The 19,092-nt window shown below is 41.6% G+C and overlaps 1 protein-coding gene across 1 annotated transcript in view; it reads right to left on the reverse strand.

Moving 5' to 3' along the window:
* The window catches only part of syne2a (spectrin repeat containing, nuclear envelope 2a), a 78,472-nt gene that overhangs the window by 15,641 nt on the left and 43,739 nt on the right, over positions 1–19,092 (reverse strand). The window contains exons 73-95 of the mRNA XM_070849901.1: positions 17,644–17,736; positions 17,013–17,198; positions 16,562–16,732; positions 16,271–16,402; positions 15,577–15,776; positions 14,627–14,759; positions 14,062–14,244; positions 13,220–13,369; positions 12,794–12,970; positions 11,579–11,734; positions 11,334–11,489; positions 10,970–11,134; positions 10,433–10,566; positions 9,536–9,725; positions 8,450–8,632; positions 8,216–8,329; positions 7,907–8,061; positions 7,592–7,739; positions 6,810–6,904; positions 5,350–5,581; positions 5,015–5,212; positions 2,772–2,894; positions 1,518–1,673 (exon numbers count right to left, since the gene is read on the reverse strand). Coding sequence (XP_070706002.1) covers positions 1,518–1,673; positions 2,772–2,894; positions 5,015–5,212; positions 5,350–5,581; positions 6,810–6,904; positions 7,592–7,739; positions 7,907–8,061; positions 8,216–8,329; positions 8,450–8,632; positions 9,536–9,725; positions 10,433–10,566; positions 10,970–11,134; positions 11,334–11,489; positions 11,579–11,734; positions 12,794–12,970; positions 13,220–13,369; positions 14,062–14,244; positions 14,627–14,759; positions 15,577–15,776; positions 16,271–16,402; positions 16,562–16,732; positions 17,013–17,198; positions 17,644–17,736 — 3,630 coding nt within the window. The remainder of the gene's footprint in view (positions 1–1,517; positions 1,674–2,771; positions 2,895–5,014; positions 5,213–5,349; positions 5,582–6,809; positions 6,905–7,591; positions 7,740–7,906; positions 8,062–8,215; positions 8,330–8,449; positions 8,633–9,535; positions 9,726–10,432; positions 10,567–10,969; positions 11,135–11,333; positions 11,490–11,578; positions 11,735–12,793; positions 12,971–13,219; positions 13,370–14,061; positions 14,245–14,626; positions 14,760–15,576; positions 15,777–16,270; positions 16,403–16,561; positions 16,733–17,012; positions 17,199–17,643; positions 17,737–19,092) is intronic.

Genomic DNA, 19,092 nt, shown 5'->3' on the forward strand with positions numbered 1-19,092 from the left:
AACTGAATATTAAGTGCTTAACTCAATACATTGAAGCAACAGTGCCATTTAATCTCTCTCAGAGTCAGTGATCGACTAAATTGACAGAATTCCCTCAGGGACTCTGGCTGTTTGATAAAATTAACAAGGTCCATTTTCCTAATGACAGCTTAATGCCATGAAATCACCCATTACATAGCTGAGGAGGGGGCTGATGGTCTTTTTGAGGTTAAAGGGCTTAGCAAGCCCACGGGGCATGTTTGAACCTGCTATATTTTACTGTCCTGTGGCATTTATTTGATTTAAATGAGCCCCACTTTGGTTTTAATGTACTAACACTGCTGGGCCTTTTGGACTCGGGAGAATTTAGGGGGTATTGTGAGCTGCTGTCACCCTGTGAGGACTTTGTGCTTCCCCTGGAACAATAGAGCCTGTCCCCTGAATCCCTTTAGCCCAGCCAGGCCATCTGCTCATCGGACCCATTCCAGTGGCTTCCCCCCACCTACAACCTGTTAACTATGCAGAGGAAACTGTTGTGGTTCAGATCCATGCCCCCTGGCCATGTCAGGAATTATTAGGGATGAAAAATCCTTTGAGATCTAGCAGCTGAAATTAGTCTAGGCTTTCTCAAATAACCTGACTGTTCTCACTATTTAGCAAATTAATGGTCATAAATGACATTTAATGATGGCTAAAGTATATGCTTAGTTATATCAAAGCAACAAGACTGCCAAGACAAGAGCAGGTGGAAGCAGCCAGTCCAACTGGGGACCCAATTAGCATGACTGCAAATTAGCCCACAACCCTAATAAGTGGCAAAAATGTCCAGAGCATGTCATAACCGTCGAATTCCCAAGAACAAGAGCGTGTTTGTGTTTAAAGCCAAAAGACTTAACTGTAGGAATTTGAGCCTGTGTGTATGCAGCAGAGCTACTTTCACCAGTAATGCAGTTACAGAATTAAGAGCCAGTTCTGTTTGGGAGGTTCATGTGATTGCTCGGACAGCGCAGTGTGTCAGGAGCCACTTACAAACTGAAAAGTTGTTTAGTGAATAAAATGCAAAAGGCATCACAGAAAGAGCTACATTTGGGGGAAAATGTTGGAGGCGGCAAAATCCAAACGCATCTCATACAGCAAGCATCTAATCCAAACAATAAACTTGAGCTTTGGCACTTTTGCAGTAGAAATGTTAAAATGTTGCTGAAGTATTAACAAGATCACGAGATGTTGTAAATTTCCCTCCATGAACCTGCACATGGTGGCTCTTTTCTCAAGCAAATGAGTTTGTGTATCTGTGTGTGTGTGTGTGTGTGTGTGTGTGTCCAGCCCCAGTGGTGCAGAGGCTTTGTGCTGCTGGTCACCGCCAAGACACCGCTGGTAGCAAGTTTTCCCTCCTTCTTTCCCTCTCCCTCCCCCCCATCCCTCCTCTCCACCTGCACCATCTACAATCTCTAACTTTGTGACGTTCATGTTATGCCCTCTTTCTCTATATATATATGTATAAAGATACAGATATTTATTTTTCTGTCAGTTCTCACCTTCGTGCACAGTTCTTCCCACTGACCGTGGAGTTGTTCCAGCTGCTGCTCCAGCAGAGCCGAGTCACCGGCCACAATGTACTGGGACAGGTCCGTCTTCATGGTGGACAATTCCCTCAATCCACTGGCCAAACGCTGCAGAGAGAGCTCTGTCTCCTGCATAACACACACACACACATGTACACAGAAGCTTTAACACCCGGTCAGACAGCCATGTACGAGCTGTGCGTTCACGCTTCTCTCCCTCTTTCTCGCTCCGACTGTCCAGATTAAAGGGCTGTGGACAGGACAGGGGGAGGGGTAGAGGGGGTAGAAAGGGGGAGGGGAGTGAAAGCATAGGGGGTATTAAATAAGGGAAAGGGGGGTAAACTCAGAGGCGCTGATGGGATGGGGGGTAGCCTCTGATGGAGTTGAGGGGTGGGGGAACTTGAGCCACTTTTCAGACCAGTTGATCTGTGGTTATCTGATTTATTGGTGACTAAATGGCAACAGTATGCTTTAATGTTGCAAACACTGCACAGTGACTCAGTTGTCAGTGTGCTGACTCTGTGACAAGACTTTTTAATTTGTCCTTTGCAATTTCCATTCAAAGCCATGAGAAGTCTGTTAAAAACCCTGATAAATTTCTTCCACGCCACTTCAGAGAGCATCCTGACAGGAAGCAAACTGGTGTGGTTTGGCAGCCTGACTGAACAAGACCACAAGCAACCGAGGAGGACAGTAAAAACAGATTCATAAATCACAGGAGCACCACTGCCACAGCTTCAGGCCGTTTACACCGCCCACTGCAGAAGGAAGGCCCTAAGCATCATGGAGGACACCAGCCACCCAGCACATGATCTGTTCTCACTCCTTCCCCCAGGAAAATACTTACACAGCAGCAGAGCTCAGGCCAGTCGCCTCAAAGATCACCCCAGGCAGTCAGAGTAAAGAATAGTAGACACTTATATAACTTGCAGTGATTTGTTGTTTTGTTGGATGTATGAAGTTTTTATATATAAATATAGTTTCTATGAGAGCCAGGGCACATGCACTTTATTACATTTGAAGGTACATGATACTTTTTAAGTGTATGACAATAAACTTATAACTTGGACCTTGAACCTTATTCAGGTTACACTGTCAGTCGCCCTCAGTGCCTCTTCATTAGGGGCCAGGCTGAAATACCCAAGGACTGTGATTTACCTTATTCCTGCTCTACAATTTAGGACTCAAATACAAATCGAGTTTCCAGTCTACCTGCATTGTAATTACCTGAATGTGTTTCTCGTCCTCAGAGTCCTGCAGCCTTTGAGGCAGCGGCTGTTTTAAACAGTTTTTCAGCTCATCCAGTTCAGACATGATGTTGGTTATCCCGTCCTGACACTGAGACCACGTCTAAACAAACAACAGAACACAGAGAGGGGAGATCTCAGGAGTCAGTTTAACAAATATCTGACACATGTTCAGTAACCTGTAACCATAAAAAAGACCTGGGCTGCTATGAAAACCTAGAGAGTGAAATATATTGTGACTTTGACCGTTGCCTTTGCGGTAACAGGATAAGAAACAATGAAGTATGCTTCCTAAAAATGTGTTTGTAAAACCATGTAAAAGGCAGAATAGCTAGTTTGCATCACATCACTGTGTTGCTGTGGTGACAACTGCAGGTGGAGAGCAGGAAGTGATTTTCTACACCGGAAGCTCTATCACAAACTCATTAAATGCCACTGTGATTTTCCCACAAACATAAATCTTTTAGATGCCTAAATTAATGATTTGTGAAACTACATCATGTATGTCAAAGGCTGAAAGGACCAAGACCGTGGAATTCACTGTTTAAGTGTTTTAGTCCATTAAAGCAAAAAGTGTGGTCATATGCCAAATAAATCAAAATTGTAAATGGAATAAAACCACAGCAACAAAATGCATCTAATCATCATATGATGACCAAGTTGGTCTTTTGCCGTCAGTTCTACTTGTTGATGTGTGATCTGTGTGATCTTTGACATGTAGCTCAGAGGGATTTCCCTTTCCCCGCCGTGGATCCTGTTTAGCTTAAAGGGGTTAACACAACTTTCCCTGCCCTTGCCGAGTCCCTGGACACCAAAACAGTCTGATGCTGTAATCAGCACAGCTCATGTGATCAGTTAAAAGGAGCCACTATTCCAAATGTCCCATATTATGCAAAATGCACTTTTTAATGTCTTTTCAACATGAATGTGTGTCCCTAGTGTGCCTAGACATCTATGAGAAAAGCCCATCCTCTATTTCTACCCCCTCCATCTTTCAGTAAATATGTGTGAAAACATGCTGTGAAGATTTGGCTCTCTTTATGACATCATTAGGGAAACTGTTAAACATGTGATCTCCTCCAGCCCTTCAGCAGGCCGACGGCCCACTGAAGACCTCCTGAATCCACCCTGCTGTCGGCCATTGTTTTGTCCTCACCAACGTCAGCTCCTGGTATGAAGATGTTGAAGATGAGAGCAAAGCACGCTGATTGCTCTGTACCTCTGTGTTTTTTGAATAAACAAGTTTGAACTTGAAAAGGAGAACAATAATGGACTAAAATATCACTAAAGTCATCAGTATCATTAATGCAAAACACTGAATGATAGTGGTATGCTTTGCTCCTACACATTGTGTGTGTGTGTGTGTGTGTGTGTGTGTGCATACAAGTAGAGTTTTACTATACTCTTTCTGTATTGTGTTAGATTCTCGGTGTGCCCATGCCTTACTGTTCAGTAAATGAGCATTGCTCTGTACAGTGATGGAATGAAAAGGGACAGACACTGGTAACCAGCTGTCTGTGGATGTGGATCATGGATAGATTTGAGCTTATCTTTGATCCCTCTTGGCTGGAGGTCTGCGCCAGGGCAACACACCAGGTTGTGTGTGTGTTGGGATAGGATAAGGTCCTGGATATGGGTCATGTAAAGCTGACACCTCCTACTTCTTTGTTAATACTCTAACACATGCTCTTCTCTGTGATTTTGTCAGTTCCAAGGCTGTGGTCCTCACTACGCTCAAATTGTAAAATCTGCAAGTTTCACTGGATTCTGCTGGTTGTTAAGGAGAGTTAACTGGTGTTCAATCACATCTGTGGCAGAGGATTGTTAATATTTCTGTGCTGTATCAAAAACACATTTCTGAATGTTTGTATTCTCTGATTTGCCATCATGAGCCGGAGAAGAAGAGGGCATTTTTCAACACAAAACAGTGTAGTGTACTTGTATCCTGTAGTTTCTTGATTGAGTTAAATTCATAGAAAGATACAGTATATGTTTGTGATATTCATGTATTTATATTGTTTCTTTTATTTTGAAAAGTTAAATACTTTGGGTTTCTTAGGCTCTTATTCATTAAATTGTATAAATATTTACATTTTCTTGCCAAGATAACATTTTGACAAGTGTGAAATAAAATAAAGGATTTTATTGTAAACTATGAAAATACCTAATTTTTACCCAATAAAAAAGAAAGAAATGCCACCTTGAAGGTAATATGGCCGTTACCTGAACAGTAGTGTTGACCAGATCTCTTCTTCTCTCCAGCAGTGCGGTGCTCCGTTCCCAGGCCTCCTGTAGGGCCTGGAGCTCCGGCTGCAGTCGGCTCAGACACTCCGACTCTGTCGTGGTTTCACATAATTGTCTGCCAGCCTCCAGTGTGTGTGCGTACTCAGTGGAGTGCAGACTCAGAGCGTCTTTGACACACTTGGAAAGATGTGGGGGGCATTTTTAATTTGTTATAATATTACATTTGAGAAACGATTTTACTATTTCATCACTTCAAATTGATTGAATTGAATTAGGAGTACTGTACACTTCTATTAGCATCCATACATACTGACCTGGTAATCATCCGTGCAGCTCTGTAGCTGCTGCACTGTACACAGAGTGGTTCCGGCAGTGGGCAGCAAGGGGTCAACATCCCTCAACAGCCTCCACAAAAGTTTGGAGCCAAAGTGGTAGACTCTCCACTGGCCCAGTTGTTCTTTGATTAAGGACCTGCGCTGAGCAGCCAGAGCCACAGAGCTGAGCCAGCTCTCCCTCATACAGGACACTTGTGCCATGAGTTCAGATCTGTACAAGAAGCAAAAGAAGAGGTTTAGCTTTTTTATATTTGGAAAATAACATTGTACTGCTATTAACTGTTGACATCTGTTGGTATGAATTCAAAATAAAGAGAGGGATGTGGGGGGAAAAAACAGTGATCTCTAGGGGAATATTAGGCTTTGTGAAATGTAATTAAACATAATAAACTTTCATTGGTTGAGGTAACAAAACAAAAAGGAACTACATTACAAATGGGCCCATCATACAGTAGTGCATTGATATGCAACAGCTAAATCAACACAAAATCAGCAGAATTTTAAGACTGTCTTCAAGTCTTGAGTAAAAATCCCAGTAGGGGTAAGAAAACTTTCCTTTAGATCCTTTTAAAAAAATAAAGAGCTTTCCCAGTTTACCAAGGACTGAAAAAAGTGATTTAAGGAAGCCTTGTGGAAAGAAAGATACAACTGTTCCAGGGAAAGAAACTCCTGCCTGCAGGGCAATGTGTTGTGTGTCAGTATATCCCATGTGTGACTCTCACAAGCCAATGAAAGGAATACAACCGGACAATGTCAAATCTAGTTACTGAATTAAGTGACAGGGAAGAATACATCAAAATTGTCATGGTCTTATGGTTGCAATTGTTGTGATATTTCAGTGGCTGCTGAATGTCAACAGGCTGGGTCTTATTATCAGAAGCAGCCGGACCTTGAACCTTGACCACGAAAAGAGGGAGAGGAGAAGGATGAAATCACCACTGCAAGAGAGCTTTCATACTGCAGGAGTAACAAGAAACTCCTCTCGCTGAGACAGATGGACAATGATTATTTGCCCTCATCCCTGAAGTATTTTGGTTCCGTTTGTATTTTAACCTAGATAACCTCTGAACCACACCCACCTGAGAGCAGTCAGTGGTAGCGCACAGCCTGTAAGTAGCTGGTATAGCCACAAGGCTTACTGGTAAACCCCCCACAACATATTATTTCTCCAGTGCTACCTGCACTGTGACACAACTCACAAAACAATATGGCTGCTTAGTCTTTCAATACTTCAATCTGCAATTTAATAACTTAGAATTATGGGTGCCATTTTGGCAGCAGTGTGCTGCAAAACAACAGCTTATTATTCTTAATTCTTCTAAAGGAGACACAGATGAAGGGAAGAACCAGGAAAAAAATAGGCCTTAAAAGGAGGAAGCTGTCCCATTGCTGTTACATTGAGTATTAAACTGCATTTTAATGCCATTTTCATCATTTACCTTTTCTCTCCTGTTTCTTTTTCCATGGACCTGACTGCATGACAAAGAAGATCCTGCAGAATCTGGTGGCCGATATTTATTTCAGCCTCAAGCCTCTGTGGGAGGGAGAGATCACAACAGGAGAGAAAACACAGTGAGATTAATAGATCAAATCTCTATTGAAACTTATTTGAGTGATTACTGCAACAGAAGAAGCAAGAAATATTAAACTGCACCATTTCTAGAGTAATGCAGGAATAACACAAACTTTGAGTTGTGCTTCAAAATAACTAATTATTTTAAACAAATGGCACTCAAAACTCTTCATATCCTGTTATAATCACAGTGATATGTTAAACAAGCATTGGAGCTGATGAGGCCATTAATTCAGTTACCTCAAGCCCTAATTACGAAATATTTCTTTGTCAAGATGCCTGCCATTTACAAATGGGAGTAACACATGGGCAGTGTATTGATGACCTGCTTATTTGGAGTTCAGACTGATCTGCAGGGAGGAGGGAAAGTGTTTCTTAGCAAACAATTCATCAACAAAAAATGTAACAGCTGTTTTCCAACAGCAAATGAGGATAGCTGGTGGGTTGACTTTGCTTTTCTGAAGACTTACCAGATGATGAGATAAAAGCTGTCAGTTATTTGTCATTTCAGTGTCCCTAATTTTGGAATTTTTGAAGAAAAACCCTAAAGCCATTTAGACATTGGTCGCGCATGGTCAGATAAAAACCTAAAATCTAAGATCTCTAGAATGAAAAGAATGTAGAGAGGCTGGAGAGTGTGAATTGTACCTGGTGGACACTCAGCATCTCTCGGAGGCTGGAGTAACTTTGAGGCTTTTTGGGCACCGATTTCTCCTCAAGCTTTTTCTGGATGGACGTCAGGTTCTTACACTTCTCCACAAAGCTCTGGGAACTCTGACGTTTAGCCTGCAGCGCTCTGGAAAAAAAACAGACCATTATACTATCATACGTGCACATGGTCAGAATATCAGATATCAGGATTTTAAGGGCTCCCACTAAGCACTTCTCAGAACTAAACGTCACAATTGCACACTATTTATTATTATTTGTGTCATTATGTCTTTCTGAACAGAACTTTCTCACCTGTTCATGTCCGACATGTGACTCATGCTTTCCACCCATTTCCTGCTGATCACGTGCAGTGTCTCGGTGTCATGGCGACTGAGGGTCATGTAAGCACTCATCTCCCTGACGTCAACCAGTGACGCAAACAGGTCGCTGAACTCAAAGAGAAGCTTCTACACAGCCGAGAAATAAAAACATCCCGCCAAAAGTCCTTCATGATCGAACTGCTTTAAATGAGGGGTTTTCACAGTCGGATGCTGTGGGCCCCCTCCACACAAAACTGAGATCAGGTGTAATGTATGTAAAGGAACAGGAATTCTGACCAACCTTCACAGAGTCTGTGTCATTCAAGCTAGCCTTAAGTTTGTGCTGTACGCTCTGCGTCTGCGCTTTGAGTGCCTGCAGTCGAGTATGAAATAGATTCTGTTGCTCCGAATCTTCCTGCACACAGACACAAATGTGACGTTCATATTAATCAATTAATAAAAACTGCGTAGTAAAAACAAATATTTCTGCTATTGATGTAAAATGATGTCAAATTAAAGCGATGTTCCGACTCACCTGAAGACTTTTCCTTTTTCCTGACATTGCCTGGCTCAGCAGCAGGACGTTACGTGACAGCAGTCTGGTCTCTGATTGGATTAAATTTGCGGCCAGTGGATCTAGTCGTCCAATGAGAGGCTTGGAAGCTGCAAGAACATCTCCCACACTGATTTGCAAATCCTCAGCAGCACCCTGCAACGGCTAGCATTAGTGAGTGAGAAAAAACAACAACGATGGTTTTTCTCTCTGTCTATTTACTTTATTTCCTGAGACATTTAATACAACTTAAATACAGTGGGAAAAGTGAACAGCAGTAAGTACTGTTTTCACCAATGTCCCAAAACTAGAGACCATAATATTGTAGCTGCCTTTTTTGTCTTTCCACAAATAGTTCTAACAAAAGTATTCCAAAATACATGATTCAGTATACTTTTAAGTGGGGTAGAAATGGAAAACAAATTGCACAAATGGATGCCATGAAGCTTGTTTTGTACAAAACAACACATAATGCATTATCTGGACTATGTAGGCACAGGTACAACAGATCCAATGAATGAACACACAGCAGACGGCCGCTGATATTTCTGGCTCATAAGTGAATGTTGTCTGTTCTCTTCAAGAATAGGACACCAGTCATTGCTAAAAAACATTAAATTAAATTATGAGTCTCAGCAACAGCTGAAGCCAGCATTTGATTTGAAAAAAAAAACCCCAATATGAATATATAACTGTATGAAACAAAAGGCAGGCTGTTCAGGATGTTTTCAAACTGATTCCGTTTGCCCTAAGTGACATTAAATTCTCTCATAAAACTCAGATGCTTGTCAGCCATAAATAAACAAGCCAGTGTTGCTGACATGAATGTGAACGACGTGGCAAACGGTCATCATCTTCACATCACCTGTGGAATGTGTTCTTAGTCATATTCATCCTATCTTATGCTGCTGTTAAGCATTATGGAAACAAACACACCACAAACTTATTAGTGTTTCTGCATTATTGAACATGTTTGCACAACGTCTGTCTATCTCTATATACAGTATATGTATACACACTGACACCCGACTGCATATTCAAACTCTGCTAAAAGCACCTAGAACTCACCCCCACTGACTGAGCGGCGGCCTGCTGATGCTGTTGAGGTGAAGATCTCAGCAGCTCCTCCCACTGACGCCACAGTTTATGCAGGTGAAGGGAGCACTGATCAGAGAGGTGAGAGTACTCCTGCCAGAGAGAAAGTGTCTCTCCAGTTTTCATGTGTGTATCCTTCAGCTCCTGCACCACATCCCTCCACCTGAAACAGAGACATTCCATTAGTGCTCCATAACTCTATGATGTTATGCTACAACGATTAGGCTGTAGTGCATGAATTAATGAATGAAAAATACAATGTGTGCAATCTGAATACATGCTGTAAGTAAATTGACAAACAGAACTTGGCACTTGACTAGGTCAGTGGTGCCGTGGTTAGCTTGGTTAGCGTGCTTGTGTGGTTTTACTCCAGGTACTCCGGCTTTCTCCCACAGTCCAAAGACATGCACGTTACTTGGGGACTCTAAACTGTCTGTAGGTGTGAGTGGTTGTTTGGCTGTGTGTGTTGGTCTTGTGATTGGCTGGTGACCAGTCCAGGGTGTACCCTGCCTCTCCCCCAAAGTCAGGTGGGATTGGCTCAAGCCCCCCCGCGACCCTTAAGGATAAGCAGTACAGATAATGGATGGATGGATGGATGGAAGTTAGCACTCTTTTCTCAGTAACTACAGTGTACAGCACACAACAGATTTCCTGATGTACCCATGTTTGGGTACATTTTTCATGTAATCCAAAAGGGTTTTTAAATACTTTTCTAGACGCTTAAAAAGCATTTTTTTCCTAGTCCATAAAAAGTCAATTTGTTTATTTGAAAACTCAAATTTGGAGACACAGTATTCCAGTAGACAGTGGTAAATTAAGGGCTTGTTTTTTATGTTTGAATTGGTCTGTTTGTGATTTCAGGCCACTGACCGTTTTCGCTCTCTTTCAGTTTGATCCTCCAGCGCCTGTGCTGTTCCACGATGAAGAGTCTTCACCAGTCTCTGATAAGATTTGTCCACAGACGCCCACAGCTCTTCACCTTTTCTGACCTTCTCCTGGAGTTGCTGCACACCAAAAATGCACCTTTTACATTACCAGAGGTGCATTTACTTCGCCAGAAGTAGGTGACTGACAAGCACTGAGGGCCTGACGTCCATGAACGCCCACACATTTACTGTCAAACCTGGATGGAAGAGCTTTTAACTTCACACAGTTACTACTGTCTGTTTCAGAGTAACAAAGGAAAAAAACACCTTTGCCTTGACTTTGCCAAATTGTATCTTAAAAGCACTCAAGCCTCTTAGATTTTGGATCTTGTGTGTAAGGGATTGAAGCACCAAAATTGGCCTGAATTAAAACAATTGTGGTAAACTACAGCATGTGATTATTTCTTCTTGTAGTGGTGAAACCTTTATGTGCACCGGTGTACAAGATACAGTACGTATGCTATGTAGAGCTTTTGATCACCTGTAGCAGGTCCATGTATCCTTGTGCCTGCTTTAGTGAGAACACAGGCTGATGCTGCAGAGCACAGCGCACCCTGGTGGTGTCAAGAGAAACCTCTTTCAGCTCTCTCGCAAAACAACTCCACTCCTCCACAGTCTGCTGTAGAGCTGGTCTCAGAGCTTCCATCTGCAAATTACCACAAAGGAAGACAGGATGATGTCTGTAATGCAGCAATCCAAACAGATAGGAGGATTTACTCAATATTTTTGGTTTTAGAATTATAGCAAAAGTCAAGAAACCATTTTTGTAGTTTCTGAAGAGAATATCTTGAATATCTTGGTAAATGAATTGGTAATTCACTTTTTTATGGCTCTGAGGGTTTTACCTGTTGACTGAGATCCCCGCAAGCATGACAAACACTCTCTGTATGGCCAGAGAAGGAGACATCACAAGGGTAATCCTGTTCCTTCTCAACAGGCACTCGTGTGGCTTTCAAGTCCTGCAAAGCTGCAGCCACCGCCTCCACTTGGCCCACAACAGCCTGGGAGAGAATCCAGGCAGTCTCAGATCAGAGGACAGCGGCAGGAGAGACAGCTCAAACATACACCTGTTCACTTCACATTACTGTACCTGTGACTCCAGCAGAGCCTTGCGAGCCTGAGTTTGACTGGTGGGCTGTTTCCACTGATTCAGCTGGTTTTTCTGTTTTTCTATCCAGTCACGGTGACGCTGTAACTGCTTCTCTCTGTCATCACAAGTGTGATGTATCTGTTCAGATTCATGAATCTGAGGGGACAAAGCCAAACAGTGGCTGATTCATGAGTAGAGGTAATAGCCATAAATAACAAGTTACATGTCTTTATAGTCAGAGTCACAGAGCACAAACTTTTTCCATCATTGTTGGCATACTAACTGAATTATCTCTTTAGTTTGACTGATGGGCTCCAGTGATTATATAAACCATTAGCCACTATGTGATGTGCTGATAAAAAAAAATACCTGAGCATTTAAAGGCAACGCATCAATAAAATAAATAAATTAAAAAAATACAAATTGGCTTATTCCCTTCATTAGAGCAGATAAATTTCTCCTCAAATCTGCAATTTCATTTTTTTAAATTTTTCTTTTATATTTATTTTTAAATCCAACACATCTTCCTTTCCTAGTCTGCCTGACAATACAAACATGGAATCTCTCTTCAGCTTTGATCCCTCAGCTAAAGCAGCAATTTACTTTGTATATGATCTTCATGAAGTTTCTTCATAGAAATCTGCTTGGGAGAATGATTTGGGATTGGTCTCAACAGAAGACCAGTGGCCAGGCGCCTTGGAGAATGTACATACATGCATTAGGCATGGGCTAATATAGATCACCTCCATTGTTCCAAAGTAAAGCCAAAATAGATCCTAATGTGGACTCTATTTGTGATCAATGTAGGCAGCTCCCTACTTCTCTAGCACACATGTTCTTTCCAATTTTATATATTTTTTGTCCTTTTTGCTTCTTTGTTTGAAAAATACAAAAATGTTATTTGCATTGAACTTATCTGTAAAAATGAAAGCAAAAAAAATGTATTTAGTTGAATGGAAACGTGCATCTAGTTCTAAGGGAACCTCACAGTCTTTTTTCCCTTAGATCAGCTGTCTTCTCACTACATTTCACATCTTATCTGTTAGAATTGTCTAAATGTAGAAAACAAATTAACAACTATTTTTATAGCTGAACCTACTTTTAATAAAAGTATTTCACCAGAAAATTGAGGGAAAGTTACTTTTGGACCATTTGATTTCATTTGTCAGAAGCTTGTTGTGCTTTACTGTATATACTGGCAGCTGAAGAACGCACCTGGCTCTTCAGCTCTCTCTGAAGGTGCAGCCACTGCAGTCTGAGGGCGCCAAGTTTCTCTGCAAACATTGTACGTTCAGTGCGGGAAGTCTGGATGCCCACTCCCACCGCCTGAGGCCCAGACTGGCACAGGAAGTCAAGAAGGAGCTGCCCACTGACCATGCCTGCCTTTAACTCCTAAGACAGAACATTGCATAGCATTACATATCAATACAAACTTTCAAACAGAAAGAATAAAAAAAGAAGAGGTTCCTAGTTTTCCTCCTAGATGTTTAATCACTGAATGCTGAACATATATCGTTAAATTTAGTAGATGGGAAAAAGTGTAAAATAAGAACAATGGCACTGAAGTAGCCACTCAAACAGAGCTGCTCTTGAAAGCGATGCACAGAAAAAAGTCAAAGTGGACAGTGGAGAGGTTAGTACCTGATAATGATGCAGGATTTTCTTGATTTCAGCGGCATCTTTGGCCTTGAGGACGGTTTCTTTCTCCAGGCTCAGTTGAGCCTCCAGCTTCGTCAGCCAGTCCTCCAGGTCAGACAGCAGCTTCACTGGTGGCCACGCTGCCAGCAGCCGCTAACGCACACGAGTAGAGAGAAGAAAGGAATTTTATCTTTACATGAATACTTGAACCATTCATTTCTAACTTTGCTGGTTTTTTATTTCATTTAACCAGGTAGTCATACAGTAAACATCAGTTCTATTATTGTCTGACCTCAGTGCCTGTCCAAATGATCAAATCTTCATTTCACATATAAGATCTTTCATTCTCTGATTTCCAAAATGTAGAGAATCAAAGTGAATCTTCCGCAAGAAAAACCTGGCAGGACTGGTGTAATTATTCTAATGTAGAATATCTGGTTCCATTCACTGGTGATAAATGGTGAGGAAACATTAAAAGTGTCCTTCACCTCCTTGTTTAAGTCCTCCCAAATTCCATGCCTTCAATCACCCCCAAACTGATTTCAACAGGGTTTATCCTCCCCTTCGCTGGAGGGGATTTCTCCATGCCTAATTATTTTTGAAAACTAACAGCGCTTCCATGGAATTTGGACATTTACATTTGAATTCATTAGAGAGCAGTAAAACTGTAATGTTCAAAGTTTATAAGACATTTGGTTGAAAATCTGGAGAAACTGAGACTTAATATGATAATGTCTGGGGATCATCATGTCCGTTGCATTGTTTACTTAAAGGTAGTTATACCACAGTGTAACTATTAGTTTTACAGTTACAGTGCAACTACTGTGAAAACTCTTTTACTCTACCTGCTGTAGCTGGTCTTGTATCCTGGACAGGTCAGAGGTCAGCTGGCTCCAGGAGACCTCCAGCTGGGCGAGCTGAGCCCTCAGACTAGGACAATCAGCTTCCTTCAGGTGGAGCAACTGGGTGGCCTCCCTGGACACAGACGCCCTCTGCACTGACATGACTTCAGTCTCCATGGAGAAGTCCTGGCAGATTTGGGTAGAACTAGTGTCAGAAAACATGCCTATCGTGTGTGATTGATGCACTTAAAACTACTGAGTTTTCAACCTGTGCATCTTTAGCTCAAATTATGCAGCTGCATTTTACAGAGGTGTGAAATATTATTGTAATTCCAGGACAAATACAATTTACAACTGAAATGCATGTCTGAATTGGCTAAAGACAATATTATGGCCTATATTAACCACAGGCATATTATGATGGTTTAAGGGGTGCAAATCAGCACAAAAAACACATTTTCTCTTCCCTGTGTGAAAGGGCCATTGTTGACAATAGGCATTCTCTGATTATGCTATAATAAATATAATAAAAAATATATAAATGTGCAGAGCAGACAAAAAGCCTCACCAGCAGCTTGATGAGATAGTTGTGAATGCACTCTTGGTTCAGGTCCGAGGTGTCTGCCAGGTTTGACCAAGTCTTCAGCCGTTTGTTGGCACCAGCCAGCCATTCACTGATCGAGGCAAAGCCAGTCTGGAATCTGCGGGGAGGATGAGAGAAACCGATAGCTCATCCAGTGGGGCAGAACATGACTGCTCCTTGACAAAGACTCAGGCGTGGGTCCAACACCGCCAAACACGACTGTAGATGGTTGTGATGTCATGCATGTACACAAGATATATCCATAGTAGAGTGTGCACAACAGATTGTTGAATTGTTGCTGTAAATCGAGGACTCTCATGGGGGATGAGCTTCACTAAATTTACTGACTCAATGCTAAAGATTATCCTTGGATATGACTAAAACCTACATAGTATGTATTTTCAAAAACTTGCATTAAGGCTTTTGAGATTTCATACCGATAGATTTGAGTTTAATTCTGTTCTTCCTCCAAATGGGCCTCACTGTTAAAGAACTCTCATCAATATTTTCCACTCTAACCTCTATCACTCTTCAAAAGAGGAGGAAAAATTTGGAAAAAAAACATTGAATACTTCAAATATAAACCTCACAGAAACCCCTTTTGGCAAAATATTTTACAGAAAATGGACGTGACTGATCCTCTTGAAATTGAAAACACTGACAACCTATCTGACTGCTACAAAACGTAAAAGAGTACAAATCACTGCAAGACTTGGCACAGTCTTCAGTTTTAAAACCCTAATAAAACATAGTATTCCTGGGTTCTCAAGAGATAATATTCACAATGTTTTACTCAGTATCTATTAACAAAATCACTGACATGTTTGTTTTAGACAATAAAAAAACTGAAAAACTGAAGGGAAAGCATTGATAGATAATTAAGTCTTTTTTTTTTTAACATAAGTTAGAAGCTGGTATTTGTGAGTGTGTCCCACCTGGCCCGGCTGGCCTGGATATCTCTGCAGCGCTGAATCTCCTGCTCTGTCCGCCTGTAAGCACTCTGCCATCGCAGCTCCAGGGCGCCTCCTGCTTGACTGACTGTGGCAGCAAACCCTGGGTCTGTCTGCAGCACCTTCGCCTGATCCAGGATCAGTCCTAAAGCTGCCCTGCTCTCATCCAGCTGGACCAGTGTTTGCTGAGTGAAAAGGAGAACCAACAGTGCTTATATTGAGTTTAGGTGAACATGAGTCAACTACAATTTAAAAGTATTGTAAAAGTAACTGGTTATTGGTATTGTACTTTTTTTTTGTCTTGAATCTTTTAAGAGGATAAGTAACCAAAACAGAAGACTCAAATGATTCTAGTGTTATTAAAATTTGGTGGAAGTTGAGTTTAACAGGTTTTTATTTTCAAAATATTAAAGTTCAAATTTGTTGTTCCCTCAAAATCAAAAGAGCAAAGACACACTTTTATCCTGCATATTGGCTGCAAAAGCAAAATTATACTGCAAACAAAATATACAGTATTGTAGTAGAGAAAGACCTGAGAGGGAAAGTATGCAGGGAGCTGAAGAGATGGAATGACTAAAATGAAATTCAAACTAAGAGAAAGGTGGGATGAGAAGAAGGAAAAGTCTGACAAGACAGCAAACAAATTCAGTATCTCTGTGCACAGTGTGACAGGGTTTACCTGACAGGCATCTTGTCGGTGCTGTGCAAACTTTTCGTCGTCTCCCTCCACCACCCCACTGTTGATTAAGGCTTCAAGATCATCCAGCAGCCTGCCCAGTCGACCACAATTATCCTCCCAGCAGGTCCACTCCTGCAGCAGGTCCAACCACAAACCCACACATCAGTTTTAACATTTGATTTGTGAGCCCCAAAAATGCAACACAAGAAACATTTTTAAGCATTCAACAAGAAAATTTACTTTTGTTTATGTATGAATTCATATGGCCCTCAGCAAATGTGCACTACAAACCTGGATCCTCCTTTGAGAAGTCACTTCCTGTTCCAGAGCCTGTTGCTGCAGAGCTTTGGCTCTGACTTCCAGTTGTGCCCGCTTGTCCTCTTGACACCTGAGCGCTCCTGGCTCACGTTGGAACAGATGCTGCACAAAAGCCGACTGAGACCTGAGGATCTGCAGGAGCTTCTGGATCACCAAGAGACCAGATTTTTCACAGAAGTGAAGTGAAACATTTGCAAAGTGGGCCTGAGGTTTAAATATCTCCATTGGTATTTATCACTTGGGGGATATTCATATGTCACACAAAAGAACCACACAAAGGATTGTACAAAAGTCTAATCATTATTATTTCTGAGGTTGTTTTAGCACTGGACATCTCTTTGTAAAACACTCTTGGGAAAGCGCCTAGCTTAAATCAGGTCTTTGCCTGCCTGTTGAAGAACTTGTTGAAAGCACAGTGAGATACCTTATGTCTGCAGAGAACAGCTTGAAGTTGGCTCCGGCTGTGAACTGGGCTCATCTGCCTTTCTGTAATGCATTCTTCTCCCAGTTCCAGGAGGTGAGTTATCCCCTGAAGCAAGGACCGGGAAGCTTGCTGGAGCTTGGCGTTTTCCTCTGCACTCTCCCTCAGATGTCTGCCTAGCCCACACTGCTGAGGGATTCATGAGGAGCACAAAGTTTAAAGGACATTCCAATAACTTTTGAAACACAGACCCTGCGTCACCTCTACTTTGCTATTAGTCGGTAATTGGGGGTATCAAAATGATGATTCTTTTTTATGCTAACGATGAAGTAAAAGCCAAATTTTAGTGGGTATTATTAGAAGACAACTCCAGTATTTTTAAAAGAACGATCCTTTCTGTTTAACCAGAAACAGAAGTTATGTTTATCAGATATGAAACGGCCTACAGTTAAAACATACCAGAGTTATCCTTTAATGGTTGAAATATCTCTGCTCTCTGAATAGGTCTTTGCTGTAATGTAATATTGCTATTGAGAGTTAAATGGTATGTCTTAGACACACATTTATCAAGCATTTTATGCCAGTGTACATATACAGCCAAACACTCACACAAAAGCTGCAAAGCACTGATTACCTCCAAACTAGGAGCATCCTTAAGGAAGGGAAACATCTCACTTTGTCCCCGTTCAAACTCATCCAAAATACACAGCTGGTTGGAGGAAGGCTCCTATGTGACAAAAAGTATTATGTCTTGTTTTAGAACAGTGGTGGAAGAAGTATTCAGATCCTTTACTGAAGTAAAAGTACCAATTACGCAATGTAAAAATACTTTACAAATTCAACTCAAGTAAAAATAAAGAAACTTATAGTGTCTCACGTTTAGCAGTCATTGAGAGGAACTTCATGTACAGTCGTATGAAAAAGTTTGGGCACCCCTGACAATTTCCATTATTTTCATTTCTAAATCATGAGGTGTTTGGATCAGCAATTTCATTTTGATTTATCAAATAACTAATGGACACAGTAATATTTCAGTAGTGAAATGAGGTTTATTGGATTAACAGAAAATGTGCAATATGCATCAAAACAAAATTAGACAGGTGCATAAATTTGGGCACCCCAACAGAAAAATCACATCAATATCTGGTAGAGTCTCCTTTTGCCAAAATAACAGCCTCTAGACGGTTCCTATAGCCCCTAATCAGTGTCTGGATTCTGGATGAAGGTATTTTCGACCATTCCTCCTTACAAAACATCTCCAGTTCAGTTTGGTTTGATGGTTGCCGAGCGTGGACAGCCCGCTTCAAATCATCCCACAGATTTTCAATAATGTTCAGGTCTGGGGACTGGGATGGCCATTCCATTACATTGTACTTGTTCCTCTGCATGAATTCCTGAGTAGATTTTGAGCAGTGTTTTGGGTCGTTGTCTTGTTGAAATATCCAGCCCCGGTGTAACTTCAACTTTGTGACTGATTCTTGAACATTATTCTCAAGAATCTGCTGATATTGAGTGGAATCCATGCGACCCTCAACTTTAACAAGATTCCCAGTACCAGCACTGGCCACACAACCCCACAGCATGATGGAACCTCCACCAAATTTTACTGTGGGTAGCAAGTGTTTTTCTTGGAATGCTGTCTTCTTTTGCCACCATGCATAACGCCCCTTGTTATGACCAAATAACTCAATCTTTGTTTCATCAGTCCACAGCACCTTATTCCAAAATGAAGCTGGGTTGTCCAAATGTGCTTTTGCATACCTCAAGTGACTCTGTTTGTGGCGTGTGTGCAGAAAAGGCTTCTTCCGCATCACTCTCCCATACAGCTTCTCCTTGTGCAAAGTGCGCAGAATTGTTGAACGATGCACAGTGACACCATCTGCAGCAAGATGATGTTGTAGGTCTTTGGAGGTGGTCTGTGGGTTGTCTTTGACCGTTCCCACCATCCTTCGCCTTTGCCTCTCTGATATTTTTCTTGGCCTGCCACTTCTGGCCTTAACAACAACTGTGCCTGTGGTCTTACATTTCCTCACTATGTTCCTCACAGTGGAAACTGACAGCTGAAATCTCTGAGATAGCTTTT

This window comes from Pempheris klunzingeri, chromosome 18 (assembly GCF_042242105.1).
Source record: "Pempheris klunzingeri isolate RE-2024b chromosome 18, fPemKlu1.hap1, whole genome shotgun sequence".
Taxonomy (NCBI): Eukaryota; Metazoa; Chordata; class Actinopteri; order Acropomatiformes; family Pempheridae; genus Pempheris; species Pempheris klunzingeri.